The sequence below is a fragment of the Prionailurus viverrinus genome, chromosome D3 (assembly GCF_022837055.1).
Source record: "Prionailurus viverrinus isolate Anna chromosome D3, UM_Priviv_1.0, whole genome shotgun sequence".
Lineage (NCBI taxonomy): Eukaryota > Metazoa > Chordata > Mammalia > Carnivora > Felidae > Prionailurus > Prionailurus viverrinus.
This window is the reverse complement of record NC_062572.1, coordinates 30,361,815-30,378,421: the sequence shown is the minus strand read 5'-3', so window position 1 is coordinate 30,378,421 and position 16,607 is coordinate 30,361,815. Positions and strand designations below refer to the sequence as shown.

Sequence of the window (16,607 nt, the reverse complement as noted above, 5' to 3'; positions counted from 1 at the left end):
GAGAACGACCAATGCGGACCGACCCTGATGGCCCAGAAACGGGTTTCTGAGGTCCGCCACGGTATCCCCTACGCCTAACACGTCTCCCTGTTGTGGGATCATTGAGTGCGACCCTCAAAAAAGAATTCTTGAGATGACCCGTGCAACTTAGTAAGTTCATTTAGGTAGCACGATACAGGACTTGTGGGCCGAAAGAGCTGCATTTTTGCTGTATGAAGCTAGTGGTTATATGCTTAGTGTTCAAGGGGGAGAGGACGTGCAGGGAGTATAGATCATAAATGTCTTCTTGCAATTTCTACTCCTAAAACTACTGTCACAAGATTTCTCTGGTGCTTATCATTCAGTTGGTATTAACTATCGATGAGACATACAGGCAGTCATGAGACCCTTTAAGAATGTAGCAACCAGTACTTATTTGATCCTTATCAAAACTATGCAGGCTATCAGCTTTCTGGGCTAAAGATGCACATTTTTCTGCTTTTATCCCTCATCATCCCGCAGGTAAATTTCTGCGGATCGAATGGCGGAGAGGAGAAAAACCGGTTTGCGCCCTCTGCTGTAGGGCTGCGGGGCAGGCCAGGCGGTAGCGCTTCAGGGAGAGAAGCGACCGGCGGAGCCAGTAGAAGGCGCTGTGGGAGCTGCCGGAGGGGCCCGGCGGAGGCGGGGTCAGAGGAGGGAGCGCGGCGGGGCGGGGCGCTCGTCTTCCCGCTAGCCGGGTACGTGGCGGCCCCGGGCGCGAGCCCCGGGCCGGGAGCACCCCCGGGGCTGGAGGCGGCCCTGCAGAAGCTCGCGCTGCGGCGGAAGAAGGTGCTGACCGCCGAGGAGATGGAACTTTACGAGCTGGCGCAGGCGGCGGGTGGCGCCATTGACCCCGACGTGTTCAAGTGAGCGCGCGCGGGTGGGAGTGCGCGCTCATCCTACCCCCCCAGACACCCCTGCTCCCCCGCCCGGGCCTCTGATCTGGAGGAGCTCCCCACCCCCACCCCGCCCTTTTCGGACCCCTTTGAGCGCCCAGAGTAGAGTTGGGGTCTTGAGGGAAGTGGCCTTCCTGGGCCTGGGCGAGGAAGGCTCACTGCCCACCGCGTGTGTTCTCTCCAGGATCCTGGTGGACCTGCTGAAGCTGAACGTGGCGCCCCTCGCTGTCTTCCAGATGCTCAAGTCCATGTGTGCTGGGCAGAGGCTGGCGAGCGAGCCCCAGGACCCTGTGGCCGTGTCTCTGCCCACATCGAGCGTCCCGGAGACCCGAGGTCAGAGCTGGGCCCGGTGCTCCCTGCCCCTGTGACTCAGGAGGCGGGTGGCAGGGGAGGCACGTGGGCGGTGCCAGACACAAGGTGGGCTTGGTCCTGAGTGGCCTGGCCTTACTGTGCGTCTTCTCCCAGGACCCACAGGGACTGTCCAAGGGCTCGCCTTTTGGTTTCCAGTCCCCAGTTTCGTTTCTTTGCTACCCTTTGCTACATATGCAAGTCCAGATCAGGTGGTCGCAAAGTGGGTGTCCAGGGTGGCCAGCAGGCTAAGCCTCATATGGGATTCTGCCTCCTTCCTTGGGTAGAAATGCTTTCATTCCACAAACGCGGGAACAAGGTGGCTTTGGTTCCTGTTCTCACGGTGTGTACAGCCTCCAGGAAAGTGTTCAGGGAGCGGGGCAGGCAGAGGTCTTACTGCCGCCCCTTAGCCTATACCCCAGCTGGGCCCAGGTGCTGCCCAGGAGTCTAGCCAGCTGAGCGTTCTTCCTCGGATTGCAGGACGGGTCATCATGGCAGCCCCTGGCTGCCCTAGACACGCAGGGTGCAGAGGCCTGAGTGGGCACCGCACTGGGCTCAAGTTTGAGGGGCCTCCTCACTCTCGAGAGTCATGACTGGGGGCTAAGCAGGTGCCCATGACAAAGGTGTCACAGTGGAGCTCCAGCTGCATCCTCCTGGTGTGTCGCATCTGCTCCCAGTTTCAGAAACAACCTGAATGCTTGGCCAGGAGGATTCGGGCACTCACAGACATCCTGAGAAGGGGCCGATGTTCAGGTGGGGGGCAGGCTGGGTCCCTGTGGGAGGGAGTGCCAGGGCCCTGGGTACCCACGCCCCCTTTCCTGAGAGGCCCTGGGCACTGGAGCGCAGGCTTCCTTACTGATCCACGCTCTGTCTGCTCTCTTTGTGTCTCTCTCTGACCTCCAGAGGCCTCCTTTCTCTCTGCCAAGAGCTGTAGTCCCCCTGCAAGGCCCTCCTTTTCCTCGGCCCCGCGGCCTGCGGCCTCTCCGGTTCTGCTCCACGGCCCAGCTGCCACGCACTCGCCTCTCTCTCCAGGGCCCCCCGGTTCCCTCCGGTTCTCTTGCTGCCTGTTCTCTCCTTTTGCAGGTTGCGTTTACTGGTTTATCTCTGGGGGTTGGTGCTCTTTCTTGTTTCTGTGGAAACTGCTGTGGCCCCTATTCAAGAGTCAGAGCAACTTGGAGATGAACTGCCAGGGCAGGACCCTATGGGCCATCCCTGTTACACAGCTTAGGGATTGGGGACACAATTTCAGATCTTGGTTTATTAGAGACCACTTGCAGTACTTCTGGAATGGGACCAACGCCCCCTGCCCCCAGAGGCCAATTCTGCCAGGTGTGACTTGTGCTCTGTAGAGGTGCCCTCACCCCGAGAGGAGGGCAACAGGCCGAGGGGCAGGAGAGCCTTTACTTTGCTGTAGAGAGGGAAGCCTTAGGTGTGAGAAACACCTTGGTTGCTTAGATGCTGTCACCTGACAGGTAGCCTAGAGGGTAAGATGTGATTGTCCTTTCCTGCCTGTTTCCTGAGCTGAGGGTACCTTCCAGGCATTGCCCGGTGTGGTGAGGCTGGAGGCCCAGAGCCAGGGGCGTGTGAGGGCCTGAGATCCCACAGATGCCCTGGCTGTGCTCTCCATATCCTTTCCCACATCACCTACCTCGCTGTTCTAGGTGCCACCCGAAACTCGGCATGGGGAAGGGCCAAGGGGCAGGTCAGGGTAGAGCCAGTCGACTACAAGGCTGAGTTGAGGAATCAGTGGGCAGAGGGAGGGAGAAACTGGGAACGGAGCCCTCCTCTTTCAAGGGGGTGTTGCTGCTTGCTCACCCAGTGACTGGGTGCCAGGCTGGCTCTCAGCGCTGAGGGCTCAGGGGGGCTGTGAGATGGACAGGTCCCCCTTCCAGTTTGGGAGATGGCTAGATACACCAATGGTGACAGAGACAGGAGGAAGCCAGTGTAGCCAGCCTTGCTGGAGCAGCAAGGGTTAAGCAGGCTCAGCGTCCTGTTGCCCTGCAGCCCTTTGAGGTAGGAGTAGTGGGGAGCGCTCCAGCCTGAGATGCGGGCCCAGGTCACTGGTGGGAGCGGGCCTGAGCTTGGAGGGGAGAGGTGGGAAAGGGAGGGCGGAGAGCCCAGAGGTGGAGTGGGTTTGCTTTGGTGCTCAGAGCACTGACACAGAGGGGCTCGGAGAGAGGTGGGGAAGAAGCCCCAAGCATAGGGACAGGAGCGGCATGGAGTGCTGGGCCCCACAGGGTTTTCTCAAGTGCTTATGCCTTGGGTGTGCTGGGTTGGGCAGCCAATGGCCAGGATATGAGGACATAGAGGTCCTGGGGAGGTGCCCAGTGAGGGTAGAGGGCAGCCTGGAGAGGGGGTGGGTGGGGAGGCAGTGGAGGGGAGTGGGGCACATGAGGGGCCATGCCAGGAGTGTGCTGTGGCCAAGAGGCAGAGGCCATCGGAGACCAAGAGCTCTGAGGCCACATGTTGCAGAATCTGTCTGTCCACACAGACCTTGGGCAGAATCTGAGGTAGAAAAAAATGAGGAGAGTTGTCAGAGTGATCAGTTGGGGGACTGTGGTAGCCTAGGATCATGATGGGGGTTTGGGGCTGTTAGGGCTCGCTGGCCTTAGGTTTCCCACAGAATTGGGGTGGCAGCTGCTGCAGACCAGGGGCTGGAGGCCCGCCCAGGAGTTTGATCTGGTAAGCTGCAGCATGCTCAGCATCCAGGTGGCCTGTGGGGACTGTCACTGACAAGCTCATCCATTCCTGGCTTTACTAGGCAGAACATGGGGAAACAGAAGACCCTAAGAGCACAAAGAGGGTAAATGCTTGTCATGATGAGGGTGTGGTCACCAAGGAAAAATAAAATTCGGTCGAGTGTTCTCTGCTGAGGCTTAGGGAAACTGTATGCTTTAAAAAGATGTTCCTCTGGAATGTGTAAGATGAAGTTTGGTGTGCAGAAGCTGTGAGCCCTACACAGAGCTGCGCTGTCCAGTACAGGAGCCACGGGCCCCCCAGGGCTTGCGGCTGAGACTCACTGCAAGTTTAAGTACACACCAGACACCCAGATGCCAGAGAACTGGAACAAAAAGAATACCTCACAAGTAATTTTCATATCGATTACATGCTGAAATGGTAATATTGCACATTTTAGGTTAATTAAAATACATGATTTATATTAATTTCCTGTTTCTTTTTACTTTTTTTTTTTTTTAACATTTATTTATTTTTGAGAGAGAGAGAGACAGAGCTCCACTGGGGGAGGGGCAGAGAGAGAGGGGGACACAGAATCCGAAGCAGGCTCCAGGCTCTGAGCTGTCAGCGCAGAGCCCAACACATGGCTCCACCCCCCAAACCATGAGATCATGACCTGAGCCGAAGTCGGACACCTAACTGACTGAGCCCACCTAGCCCCTCCCCCACTTTTTACTTTTTAATGTTGCTACTGGAAAATGAGTTACATGTGGTTCACATCATATTTCTGTTGGGACAGTGCTGCTCCAGAACAATTGAACTTTGCCTGAAACGCTGAGTCAGGGCTGTATGTACTGCATGTGTGCAGGAGAGGGTCACTTCTCCTAAGCAGCACAGGCCCAGTTAAGGGCTAAAAGTGCATGTGTGCATGTCCATGGTGCACATCAGTCTTTGTCATTATGTCTGTATGTGTTCTGGAAGCACTGACTGATTAAGCCACTCGTGTGTGCTCAGCCAGAGAGGGCAGCAGGACTGGCTGGTGCGTGTAGACCTTCCGGTGGGCTCTCGAGTAGCGGTGATAGGTGGTCCTGGCTGCACGCTCACCCTGGCCACCAGACCTTGCCAGCCAGCCTTGAGGATATCAGGGCACTTGCTATGCTGCCTCACCCCCTTGTTCTTTTCCTTCCTCACACACACATCCAGTGTCCGCTTACGGCCAATCACTAATATTTGACCTCAGGGGCCCCACCGGCCCATTTGAGCACGAGGGAGTGCTCCCACCATGAAGGAGAAAGGCCACTCCCGGGGAACATGGGCAAGATGGGAGCAGCTTCTCACATTCTGGGCTTTTTGTCAACCCTTGATCCCCCCCGCACCTCTGCCAACAGAGCTTGCAGGGGATGGGGAGTTGGGATCACATGGGCCACACCAGAGTTAAATGGTTCAGTGGGTCCCGCTGGGGCGGGCCAGCTCCCCAGCCGCAGGGGGTGTGTTTAGGGTTGCCTTTGGGGTTTTGCTTCATCTGGGGTTGGGGGGGGTTCGGTCAGGTATTAGGGGTAGGAGGAGCACCAACTTTTTAACACCGTGAGCCAGGCTGTTTTTAACCTTCAGTGCTCATTGTCTTTGACACCCGTGAGGGCTCCTCAGGCATCGGGCCTGGGGGCATGTCACTGCCACCCACCCTAGCCTATAGTCACCTCTGGCTCAGTCCTGCCCTCCAATCCATGGGACCCTAACTACCCCATTGCAGGGAGCTGGGGCAGGTAAGACCGGTTCCAGAAAGTCCCCTGCTGTGTCCAGGACAGAGCAGGTCTGTCCACTGACAGGCCCTCACACCATTCTCCTCAGACCAGAATGCCTCCCCAGCTCTGCATGAGGCCTAAGTGGGTCTCTCCACTAACTGAGAGCACGTGATTCCTGAAGGTTCCAAGAATTGCAGAGCTCGATAAACGGTTAGATGGTTCTCTTAATGGCTCAAATTTACATTGGTGTCTTATTTCCAGGGTTTGTCAGCCTCATCAAGGTTAAAAATGAACATTATTTGCTATTTTCTCCTTTCCTCTCATCCTGGACTTTCCAGAAGGGCCCTGGTCATTATACTGAGGGGGAGAGGAAATCCAGATATATGACAGGGTGAAGAAAAGCTGCATTCAGACCCGGGCCCACGTCTGAGACCCACACTGCCATTTTGGGGGTGGCCTATGCTTGAGCTATATTTTCAGGTCCTTCAGGAGCCCTGGGCCTAGTCTGTAGGATGCCTAAGCACGCAGGGGTAGGCCAGGTGCTACAGATGAGTTATGCCAGTCTGGCCAGGCCTGGAGAGGGACATGGCCTCATAGCTGACCAGCAGGTCGGGAGCTGTAGGGTGGCGGGGCTCGTGCCCTCACAGGAGACAGGATCCTTGCCCACTGACCAGTCAGTGGGAACCAGAATATCAGAATGTGTAACAGGAAGAAGGAAATGTGTGGTGACGGTTCTCTACTTTTGTTTTTTTCCATGAACCACTGGCAGGCTGAGTTGGCCCAGCTTCACCCCACCACATGCCCTTGGCCCTCTGTAACGTGTTATTACATCTCCATTGAATCAAACCTGTGCAAGCCCAGGGAGGCAGGGCAGGGGAAAATCTGAGCTGTGGCATTCCAAGCAGTGGCACCATGGTAACCCTTTCCACCCCACTAGGCAGCAAAGACCCCCTGTTGTTCCCTGGGGAGGAGCTGTTCAGAAATGCTCTTAGGAAGGGCTGTCCTATCTCTGCAGGAGTCCTGGGGAGAAAGTAGTGTCAGAGAGGATGGAAAGGGAGTCTGATGTCTTGAAGAAGCCAGGAACTGCAGTGTCACAAATGTAGGTGCCTCTCCTTGTTCCAGGTGACAAATGGTGAACCAGGAGTGACTCAACATGCCCCCAAGAAATTCATGGTGTCTGTTCTCCAAAAACCCACATGTCCCCATTGCAGGCTGTTTATTTGACTACGAACTGACATTAAGGTTGAGGGTCAAACATGGGACGCATCCCCTGGTCAGAGTCTGCAGGATGGACCCTGCCAGGCTGGAGCAGAGAGGAGCCCTGGGTGGGGAAGGCCCAGTGGGGAGGGACTGTGACCCAGGGGGTGAGCCTGCTTCCTGGGCACATTTTGTGCCTCCTGGTGTCCTCTCGGTCTTGTGAATGCTGTCAACATCCTGAAGCCAGGGAAGCCATTCCTTTAGAATAAAGTTTGGCCCAAGTGTGATTACAGATCTTCCTGTCTTCACAGAAAGAGGGGAAGGTAAGTAAATTACAAGTCAAGGGATATCTGCACCAGTGGTCTCCATCTGAATGTGACTACCTGTGGTCAGGGCAAGCTTCCTCTGAGCAGTCAAGCCTCAGCATGAAGCCAGTCACAGGATCCCGGAGCTGAACTTGAGAGCAAGAGGCTTGACCAGCGAAAGTTTGCAAAATACTTTGAGGTAGTCAGGGAAACGCCTGAGGGAAAGATTCCAAGGTCCAAATCCAAAAGCCTGACTTCCATTCTTGATGGATGTGCTTCCAGCAGTTCAGCTGTGGGTGATCTGGAGCAGGGAGCGCCAGGGGAGGCTTCGAAGTGGTGGCCCTGGTGGCGAGCCCTCCTGTGCTGCTGGTGGTCGGGCGATTCCTTACACTCTCCAGGGCGGGAGTCAACCGGCTGAGCTCACCTTTCCCTAAATGGGCCTTGCGGACTTTCCCCATTGTTCCTCGTGCTGCTTCTGTCCTAGGACCTATGCTCGAGGGCCTCTTGCACTCTGTGGAGGACTTCTCTCGGATGTGCCCTCTCCAGGTGGTCCTCAGCCTCAGGGCTCAGAGCTGAGAGGATCCCTGGCTGAAAGGTCGCACAGAGATGTACCAGACGTAATGTGCAAGGAACACAAATGTAGTAGGTGTGCCGACTGTGGAGTTTGCCCTGGTTCCTAACAATTGTGTTCTGCGTCCGCTCAGGGAGAAACAAAGGCAGCACGGCTCTGGGTGGAGGCCCAGCACTGGCAGAGCGTGGCGGCCGGGAAGGATCCAGCCAAAGAATGCCCCGACAACCCAGTGCTACCAGGCTGCCGAAGGGGGGCGGGCCGGGGAAGAGCCCCACTCGGAGCAGCACCTGAGACGGGCAGACTTCTCACGCCACCCAGCCGTGGGCTCCACCAGCCTCCTAGCAGAGGTTACGTGTGGTTTCCTCCGGTTGGTAATAAAGCTTTGTGAAAAACCGAGGGTCCATCCAAGCTGTTTTCTATCACCTTTTGAATACATTAAGGCTCAAAGATTGAGAATCAGTTTTGCATTGTGGGCCTAGATGTACTGCAGCTGAACGTAACAACCAACTGACCTAAACCAGTGGTTTCACCCTACTATACCTAATTTTCAGGTCATAGAGAAAAATATCTGTATGGTTGGCCCATGAACAAATGGGGGTCAGGGGCACCAACCCCTGCATAGTTGAAAATCCAAGCGTAACTTTTGACTCCCCAGAACTTAACTACCAACAGCCCACTGTTAGTAGGAAGCCTTACTGATAATATACAGTCAATTAACACATCTTTTACGTATGTATTATAGACTATATACATATACTATATATATCATATACTATTACATACTGTATTATACTCTAGGAAACTAGAGAAAAGAAAGTCGTAAGAGAAATACATTTACAGTACCATGCTGTAAAAAACCCACATAGAAGTGACCTGCACAGTTCAAACTCTTGTTACTAAAACTTTTATAAATGCACGTCGACACGTTTCGCTAAAGAGAAAGGTGCGGTGCTTTTGCCGAGACCATTCCCAGGGTAGAGCTGCAAGGGTCTGAGGGTGGAGTGGAAATGCTGTCTTACAGGTTACGTGCACAGTAAAGCCAAAGATGAGCCGTAATCTAGAGCTCACCCTGTGACTGTGAATGCCATGGAGAATCCAATAAAACTCCAACACCCCCCCCCCGCCCCTGCCCAATGTCCTCACCCTACAACATTTGACCCACAGCATTAAGGACTTTATGGACAGCCCCCTTCCATGGACCTCAGGTGTTCAACCTCCAGTTCCAAACTTACACATTAGTCACCATGTGCCATCAACAGAGAAACCTGAAAAATTGCAAATTCAATTGAAAGCCTAACTCAGTTTTGCTAGAATCTAGGCAATCTTTGTGCTTTGGAACCTCAGTTTGGAAAGAACTGTTTTCCCCAGGCCATGCAGATCATGTCAAGTATGCACTGGCTCCCTACAGATGTAGGTAGTGCTGTACAAAACTCACAGTGCAGCCCAGGACAGCTTTCCACACGGCCTGACAGGCCTTGGGGTCCTACCCATCTGTGCAGTCACATGAGTGTATCCCAAATGAGCATCACAATAGACCGAAGTTTCATACAGAAACTTTAATTGGAAACAACTGAAAACCACCTGTGCTGCAGGGTGGCAAGAGAGAGAGGGAGACAGGAATGCCTGCCAGCCATGTCCCCATTCAGTATTCTTCCCCTTCTTCAGCCTCTGCTTCCACGGAATCCACACCCACCTCTTCATAATCTTTCTCCAGAGCTGCCAGGTCCTCCCGGGCCTCGGAGAACTCCCCTTCCTCCATGCCTTCCCCCACGTACCAGTGCACAAAGGCTCGCTTTGCATACATGAGGTCAAACTTATGGTCTAGGCGGGCCCAGGCCTCGGCAATGGCGGTAGTGTTGCTCAGCATGCACACGGCCCGCTGCACCCTGGCCAGGTCCCCTCCGGGGACGACGGTGGGGGGTTGGTAGTTGATGCCCACCTGTCAGAGAAGGGGAAGAAAACAGTCTGTGCAACTTCTGTCAAACCCAGAAATGGTAGCTGCTTTCATGGAAACAAAAGACATGCAGGTGCCTTCTTTGTGCCAGGCAAGGTGTCAGGTGAGCAGGGTGCCGGTTTCCAGACCAGGAAAACTGGGGAAAAGGAGCCCTGGCTCCCGGCTCAGTCCCAAGTTGCCTGAAGGGCTGTGTCCCAGCAACTGAGACACGTGACAGGTGCTCAGGTAACAGGGCTGCTGCTTCTAAAAGGGGACGCTGCTTTGTATTGCTCATGTTATTTTCCCCATAGGCTTCTACAAGATGGGGATTCATTTCTGTAGCTGAAACCTTTTCCACTCGATTCAGAGTACTATGGTTGTATCACCAGGGGAGATCATACCCCCGGTCTCCTACCAAATGAGCCAGCCTGTGCATAACAGGGCGACAGGCACACCCTCAGGTCCTAGGACTGTTGCTACTACTGCAACAGGAGGTGGCCTATGTGTGTGCTAAGTAGGAGAAAGGGGGTGATATTCGAGGGCTGGGTCCAAAAGGGGAGGCATTCTAAGTTTCCAAACCAGGAGACACCACGACCAGAGGTTTGGGCAGGAATACACAGGGTCAGTTAGAGCTGGGGTCGGCAAACTTTGTCTATAAGGAGCAAGACAGGGACGCCTGGGTGGCTCAGTTGGTTAAGGTGTGCAACTTCAGCTCAGGTCGCGATCTCACGGCCTGTGAGTTCGAGCCCCGTGTCGGGCTCTGTGCTGACAGCTCGGAACCTGGAGCCTGTTTCAGATTCTGTGTCTCCCTCTCTCTCTGACCCTCCCCCGTTCATGCTCTGTCTCTCTCTGTCTCAAAAATGAACATAAGTGTTAACAAAAAAAAGAGCAAGGCAGCACATATTCTAGGCTGGGTGGGCCACATGGTCTCTGTCACAATTACTTAATTCTCCCTTTGGAGCACAAAAGCAGCCACAACAAGACACCAATGAACAGGTGTGGGTGTGTCCACACAAAACTCTACGTGGCTGGTCTGCCAACTGTGCCGATCCCTGAACCCAGAATAGGAAGGGCTAGTGAAGGACCCGCTGCAGCAAGCCCACCAGAAGCAGTAAGGTCTGAGCCAGCTAGGCGGCATGGAAAGCAAGGCAGAGGGAAGCACGTTTTCCCAGATGGAAAGCATCGACAGCTTAGCGTCCAAGTACTGGACAAAGCTGAAGAGCTACAGCAAGTTTCCTATTCTGTATCAGATGGAAGACTGGCACAAACTGTGTTGGAGGCAGCCTCTGCCCAAACTTGCCAATCTTACTAACAGAGAAATGAGTATGTTGCCATTTCTTCCAGAAACATCCATGACCATTTTTCGTTAAATCAAATGCTGCGTGGGACATTTAGATTTGGTTTAATTTCCTTATGCCTGAAGAATGACGTGGGATTTAGGAACACTGATGTTTACAGTGATACCCCAATTTCAAATATCCACATCAATTATCAAAATGCCCTTGAAAACTGCTACATTTCTAAGTCCAAACTATTTTTCCCACACTAATTCTTTCACCCGGAAGCGGCAACAAAAATCCTTCCAAAAACTTTCTGTTCTGTTAAAACAGAAAATTCTCACGCAGATACACAATGTGATAACTCAGGAAGGGAGTTCAAATGGCACCACTGAATAAATTATCACTCTGGCTCACTGATTTATGACCAAGGGGCTGGCTGCCATGGAACAGGGCATCCCCTACAAAGGGCATGCTGTGCTTGGTCGGCTGCCTGCTGACCGGTAACACCACTCAACATCACCCAGTCCTACCTTAAATCCAGTTGGGCACCAATCCACAAACTGGATGGTGCGCTTGGTCTTGATGGTGGCGATGGCTGCGTTGACATCTTTCGGGACCACGTCCCCCCTGTACAACATGCAGCAGGCCATATACTTGCCGTGCCGAGGGTCACACTTGACCATCTGGTTAGCCGGCTCAAAACAGGCATTGGTGATCTCGGCCACAGACAGCTGCTCGTGGTACGCCTTCTCAGCTGAGATGACCGGGGCGTAGGTGGCCAGGGGGAAGTGGATGCGGGGGTAGGGGACCAGGTTGGTCTGGAATTCCGTCAAGTCCACGTTCAGGGCCCCATCAAATCGCAGGGAGGCCGTGATGGAGGACACGATCTGCCCGATCAGACGATTAAGGTTGGTGTACGTGGGCCGCTCGATATCCAGGTTGCGCCGACATATGTCGTAGATGGCTTCGTTGTCCACCATGAAGGCACAGTCAGAATGCTCCAGGGTCGTGTGGGTGGTCAGGATGGAGTTGTAGGGCTCCACCACGGCCGTGGACACCTGGGGGGCCGGGTAGATGGCAAACTCCAGCTTGGACTTCTTGCCGTAGTCCACCGACAGCCGCTCCATGAGCAGGGACGCAAACCCAGAGCCGGTGCCGCCCCCGAAACTGTGGAAGATGAGGAAGCCCTGCAGCCCCGTGCACAGATCCGCCTGAGAGAAACCAGAGACCGTGAGTCAGTGCCTGCGGAAGCCACACCGCCGACCTCCGACAAGCCACGCTCGCTTCTTTGCCTCTGCGGGATGATCACACATTCAAATCGTCCACAGCGCACGTGCAGGACGCTCAGGAGCAAAGCAAGGCAGACGTTAGAGATGTACGGACGCACCGAAGCCACACGTGAAGGGAAACGTGGACTCAAGATTCTGGCCTGGGGTTTTGCCAGAGCGACCTCCTGGTCGCAATCCCTGCACACCCTCCCGTCCGGGGCAACGTCCACAGGAAGCCTTCTCGGCACCCCCTTACCAGTTTTCGGATCCGGTCCAGGACCAGGTCGACGATCTCCCTGCCGATGGTATAGTGGCCTCTGGCGTAATTATTGGCTGCGTCCTCCTTCCCGGTGATCAGCTGCTCTGGGTGGAAGAGCTGCCTGTAGGTCCCTGTGCGCACTTCATCTACAAAGAGGACACGTGGGCCGCAGGGCTTCAAGCCTGTTGTCAACTCACCAGGAGGGGTGGGTTTGGGGACCGTCGGGCTCTACCAAGCACGTGCCGTTCCTCGCGGGTCGGCGGCATCAGGGTCTCGTAGAAAACGTCTCTGCGTCATACGCAGACCACAACAGCAATCTATGGCTCAGCAGGTAAAGTCAAGTGGAGGTACAAAGTCCAATCTGACTGGTCCTCAAAGAAGGGAAACCACTCACACCCGCACACAGGTGATTCTGCACGTGCATACGTATGTCCTCCTACCCACAGCTACCTCAAAGAGTGTAACTAAAAAATCGCTTACATACCAGACAGTCACCAGGTCAGCATGACCTTGGCCGGCCAGTCCCATCAGGGCACCCTCTGTGGCCTGCCTCTCACAGGCTTTAGGGTGACATCCTGTCTTCCCCTGGGTGGCCACTGAAAGGTGCTCTCTCCTTGCAGCTCTCCCTGGCAACCACTTCAGCCTTCTAATCCGGAGGAAGCCAACGAATGTTCTCTACTTACCTTTCTGTCAGATGCAGGTCAAGGTTCTCACGCAGCAGCATTTTGGTGTGCGCAGCGTTAAGGAGGGACCAGTGCCTGGGCACCCCGCAGGTGGAGTCTACACAACCACCTGCCTGGGGCTGAGGCGGCCACGAGTGAATCTATTACCAGCCTATGTTTTTCCTGTACGTCAGGTTCTGCTAACTTAGGAGCCTCAGTTTCTCACCTGATGTAGCCACAGGCGTGTACTTGTACACCCCGTCCTTTCTGCAGAAAGGATTCAAAGGAGCACAGAGGGCATGGAGGGGGCTTCAGGGAGGCTCTCCCACTCTCCCGGGAAAGCCGCCCAAGTGCCCGAGTACCTACCGACCACGGTGGGCTCCAGGTCCACAAACACCGCTCTGGGCACATGCTTGCCAGCCCCAGTCTCGCTGAAGAACGTGTTGAACGAGTCATCCCCACCACCGATGGTTTTGTCGCTTGGCATCTGACCATCGGGCTGAATTCCATGTTCAAGGCAGTACAGTTCCCAGCAGGCATTGCCGATCTGGACACCTGCCTGCCCCACGTGGATAGAGATGCACTCGCGCTGGGAACCAGAACACAAACGTTGAGATCCCCTTGTCTTCAAGGGAACCAACGCTATATGGCATCGAAACCATATTAACACACACATCTACATGTATTTCACATTGTCGATGGCTTTCCCAGACCTTTCCCAGAAGGCTTACGTGACCCTTTTCAAGTCCCTATGAAAACTGAGGTGCTCTAAACCACCCTAGCTCCTAAGTGCCGGACTTAGCCCCTACACAGAAGTGTTTGCTACCATACACGTAATGTCCATGATAAACGCCACACCATACAGTCACATACAGCCACAGTCACCATACAGCCACAGTTATTCTCGAAAGAGTATAGCGATTAGTTTCTGATGGTGTCCTGTCCAAGTAACAGATCAGGGAAGGAAGAGTGGACTTGGACACAGGTCACCATGGCCCAGGTGCCCGTGGTCACCATATGTGTGCCATCCATCTACCCATCTACAGCTACCCTCTATTTTCTCCACCCAGGGCTGTGCTCAGGGAGGCTGACCCATCTGGACTGCATTAAAGGGGCTTCCTTGCACCTGGCTTCTGGCTGCATTAGCCAAGGCAGGCATCAGCAAGAGACTGCGAGGTTAGAGGACAGTGTGGTCAGGGTGCTCACTTCCTGGCTCCCACCCTGCCGGACTGCCATGGGCTCCCTGAGTGTGTTTATCAAGGCCACAAACTTTCAGCAGTCAGTGTTCTTGATAAAGCCACCTTCTCAGCTTCTAGTGACCACTCCCTTCACCTCAAGGCTAGGAGTTCATGGCAACCAGACATCACAAACGGTAGGACACTACACTGTCCTTTGGTGGTTTCCTTAGACTCAAAGTACCTATTTTGACTGTATCCTATCTTTCCTGCCATAAACATAACTGTACAGTCATTAATCATTTGTTCTATTTTAGACACCTTATCCTTACAAATACATAGAGGAGATCAAATAAAATTCAAGGTGTCCCACCTACCCTAAATCCTAATATACAATACCAAGAACTTGAAGTCCTGTTTTTAAGTTTGGCAGGCAATTTTTTTTTATTTTTAAGGTTTGTTTATTATGGAGAGACAGCACGAGCAGGGGAAGGACAGAGAGAGAAGGAGACAGAAGCCGAAGCAGGCTCCAGGCTCTGAGCTGTCAGCACAGAGTCCGACACGGGGCTCGAACCACAGACCGTGAGATCATGACCCGAGCTGAAGTCGGACGCTTAACCGCCTGAGCCAGGTGCCCCCGAAGTCCCGTTTCTTATCACACAAACACCAACTCTCCAATTAGGGGCATAGAGATTCACGTAACGCCACAATACCCTAAGAATCCATCCCAGAAGGAACTATTCAGTTGCAGAAAGAACTTCTCCAATGACAAGGAATGCACTCCTTCAGAGAAGAAATTCATCAACACTCTGGGAAGTCTTTTGGAATCCACACAATCACACCATTTACAGATCAGTATTATTCATTTTGCCTTACTTAAATCCAGGCAGCCTATGCTTCACAGGATGCCCGATTTAGTTTTCTACGGACTCGGCCCTAGTATGATCACAGGAAGCTCTGTACCCTGAGAAAATCCCTCAGGTTTTTCTTTTACAGAATGGGGGCTGGTGTGCTACATGATCTGCAAGGCCACTTCCATCTGATTATCCAATGGAACTAACGAAAAGCAGTCAGAAAAATCATTCCTAGCTTTCAATAGAAAGCCATTAAGAATTCATCACCAACCTCACCTGGATCATTAAAATTTTACCTTACTTTACTCAGCCTTATCTTCATCCTCTTTCTTTTCAAGCTCCAGTCCAACTGCTCTCTTCATATTCTTGGCAGGTTACTTTGTTCCCTATGTACCCAGAAGCTTCAGCTTCCAGACAGCAAATGCGCAGACCTTTCTGCTCTCTTCCTCCTGCCAATTGTTTCTACTGATCCCCTACCCGCTAACAGTCCTCAAAGTAATCACTGGCCTTCTCAGGCCACTAGAGATCCACAGACCTCTTCAGGGTAATTGGAAATTAAAGCCATTTCACAGTAGGACTACTGAGATAACCAGCCCTTTTCACCGTGTTCACATTTCACCGTGTCCACTGATGGTGCATAATCAAACAGTGGGTAAAACTGGGGTGCTTGGGTGCCTCAGTCAATTAAGCATCCAACTTCAGCTCAGGTCATGATCTTACCATTTATGAGTTTAAGCCCCGCACTGGGCTCCGCACTGACAGTGCAGAGCCTGCCTGGGATTCTCTCACGCTCTCTCTCTCAAAACAATAAACTTAAAAAAAAAAGTGGGTAAAACTCTTAATGCCCTAGTACAAATCAAGGTAGTGGCACCAAACTATACCAGTGTTCGTTAGATTCTTCACCCTTATGCACTCACGGTAAAAAGACCAAAAAAAAAAAAAAAGGGCAATTTCATTTCAGGATATTCATGATGAAGCAAAAAATGATTATTTTATAAAACATCCACCCTCAAGTACTGTGACAAAACGGAAAGTATCCATAAAGCACTTGTGCACCTGCTGAAATACAGCTGTTTGAAGAAATAGCGCTTGTGTGCTTTCAGTTGCCAACTGAACTAGCTTTTTTCACAGAATGTTATTTTCCTTGCAAGAGCCGACAAACTATGGCTATTGCAACTTGGATATCTGGTGTTTATGTTAGCATGTTGTCTGAAAGTAAATAAATATTTTTAAAATTTCTAACATGGCAAATGACTATGGAGATAACCCACATAAACAAAGGCTTTTTGGAGTCCTAATTTGTTACACTGTAGAGATGTCCATGGAGTGCCTCGGTGGCTAAGATGGTTAAGCATGACTCTTGCTTCCCCATCAGGTCATGATCTCATGGTTTGTGAGTTGAGCTCATTGGGCTGGCAGTGCA

The 16,607-nt window shown here is 53.0% G+C and overlaps 2 protein-coding genes across 2 annotated transcripts; one reads left to right on the top strand and one right to left on the bottom strand.

Moving 5' to 3' along the window:
• The first annotated feature begins 12 nt into the window (after positions 1-12).
• LOC125148762 (mitotic-spindle organizing protein 2B-like) lies at positions 13-8,147 on the top strand. The gene is made up of 4 exons (XM_047826968.1): positions 13-51; positions 502-884; positions 1,099-1,247; positions 7,887-8,147. Exons 1-4 carry the CDS (start codon positions 28-30, stop codon positions 8,042-8,044), a joined length of 714 nt encoding a protein of 237 aa, XP_047682924.1. The 5' UTR covers positions 13-27; the 3' UTR covers positions 8,045-8,147.
• A 1,147-nt stretch (positions 8,148-9,294) lies between these two features.
• Positions 9,295-13,747, bottom strand: LOC125149268 (tubulin alpha-3 chain-like). The gene is made up of 4 exons (XM_047828124.1): positions 13,522-13,747; positions 12,491-12,639; positions 11,497-12,177; positions 9,295-9,692 (listed from the first exon to the last, which is right to left on the bottom strand). Exons 1-4 carry the CDS (start codon positions 13,640-13,642, stop codon positions 9,396-9,398), a joined length of 1,248 nt encoding a protein of 415 aa, XP_047684080.1. The 5' UTR covers positions 13,643-13,747; the 3' UTR covers positions 9,295-9,395.
• Between the last annotated feature and the right edge of the window lie 2,860 nt (positions 13,748-16,607).

Excerpts from the sequence above, each read along its gene's own strand:
- LOC125148762 (XM_047826968.1), top strand. The coding sequence starts at position 28 with ATGGCCCAGAAACGGGTTTCTGAG. Across the intron at positions 52-501 it reads CCCAGAAACGGGTTTCTGAG|GTAAATTTCTGCGGATCGAA; the intron begins GTCCGCCACGGT and ends ATCATCCCGCAG. Across the intron at positions 1,248-7,886 it reads GAGCGTCCCGGAGACCCGAG|GGAGAAACAAAGGCAGCACG; the intron begins GTCAGAGCTGGG and ends GCGTCCGCTCAG.
- LOC125149268 (XM_047828124.1), bottom strand. The coding sequence starts at position 13,642 with ATGCCAAGCGACAAAACCATCGGTGGTGGGGATGACTCGTTCAACACG. Across the intron at positions 12,640-13,521 it reads CCTGGAGCCCACCGTGGTCG|ATGAAGTGCGCACAGGGACC; the intron begins GTAGGTACTCGG and ends TCCTCTTTGTAG. Across the intron at positions 12,178-12,490 it reads TGGACCGGATCCGAAAACTG|GCGGATCTGTGCACGGGGCT; the intron begins GTAAGGGGGTGC and ends GGTTTCTCTCAG.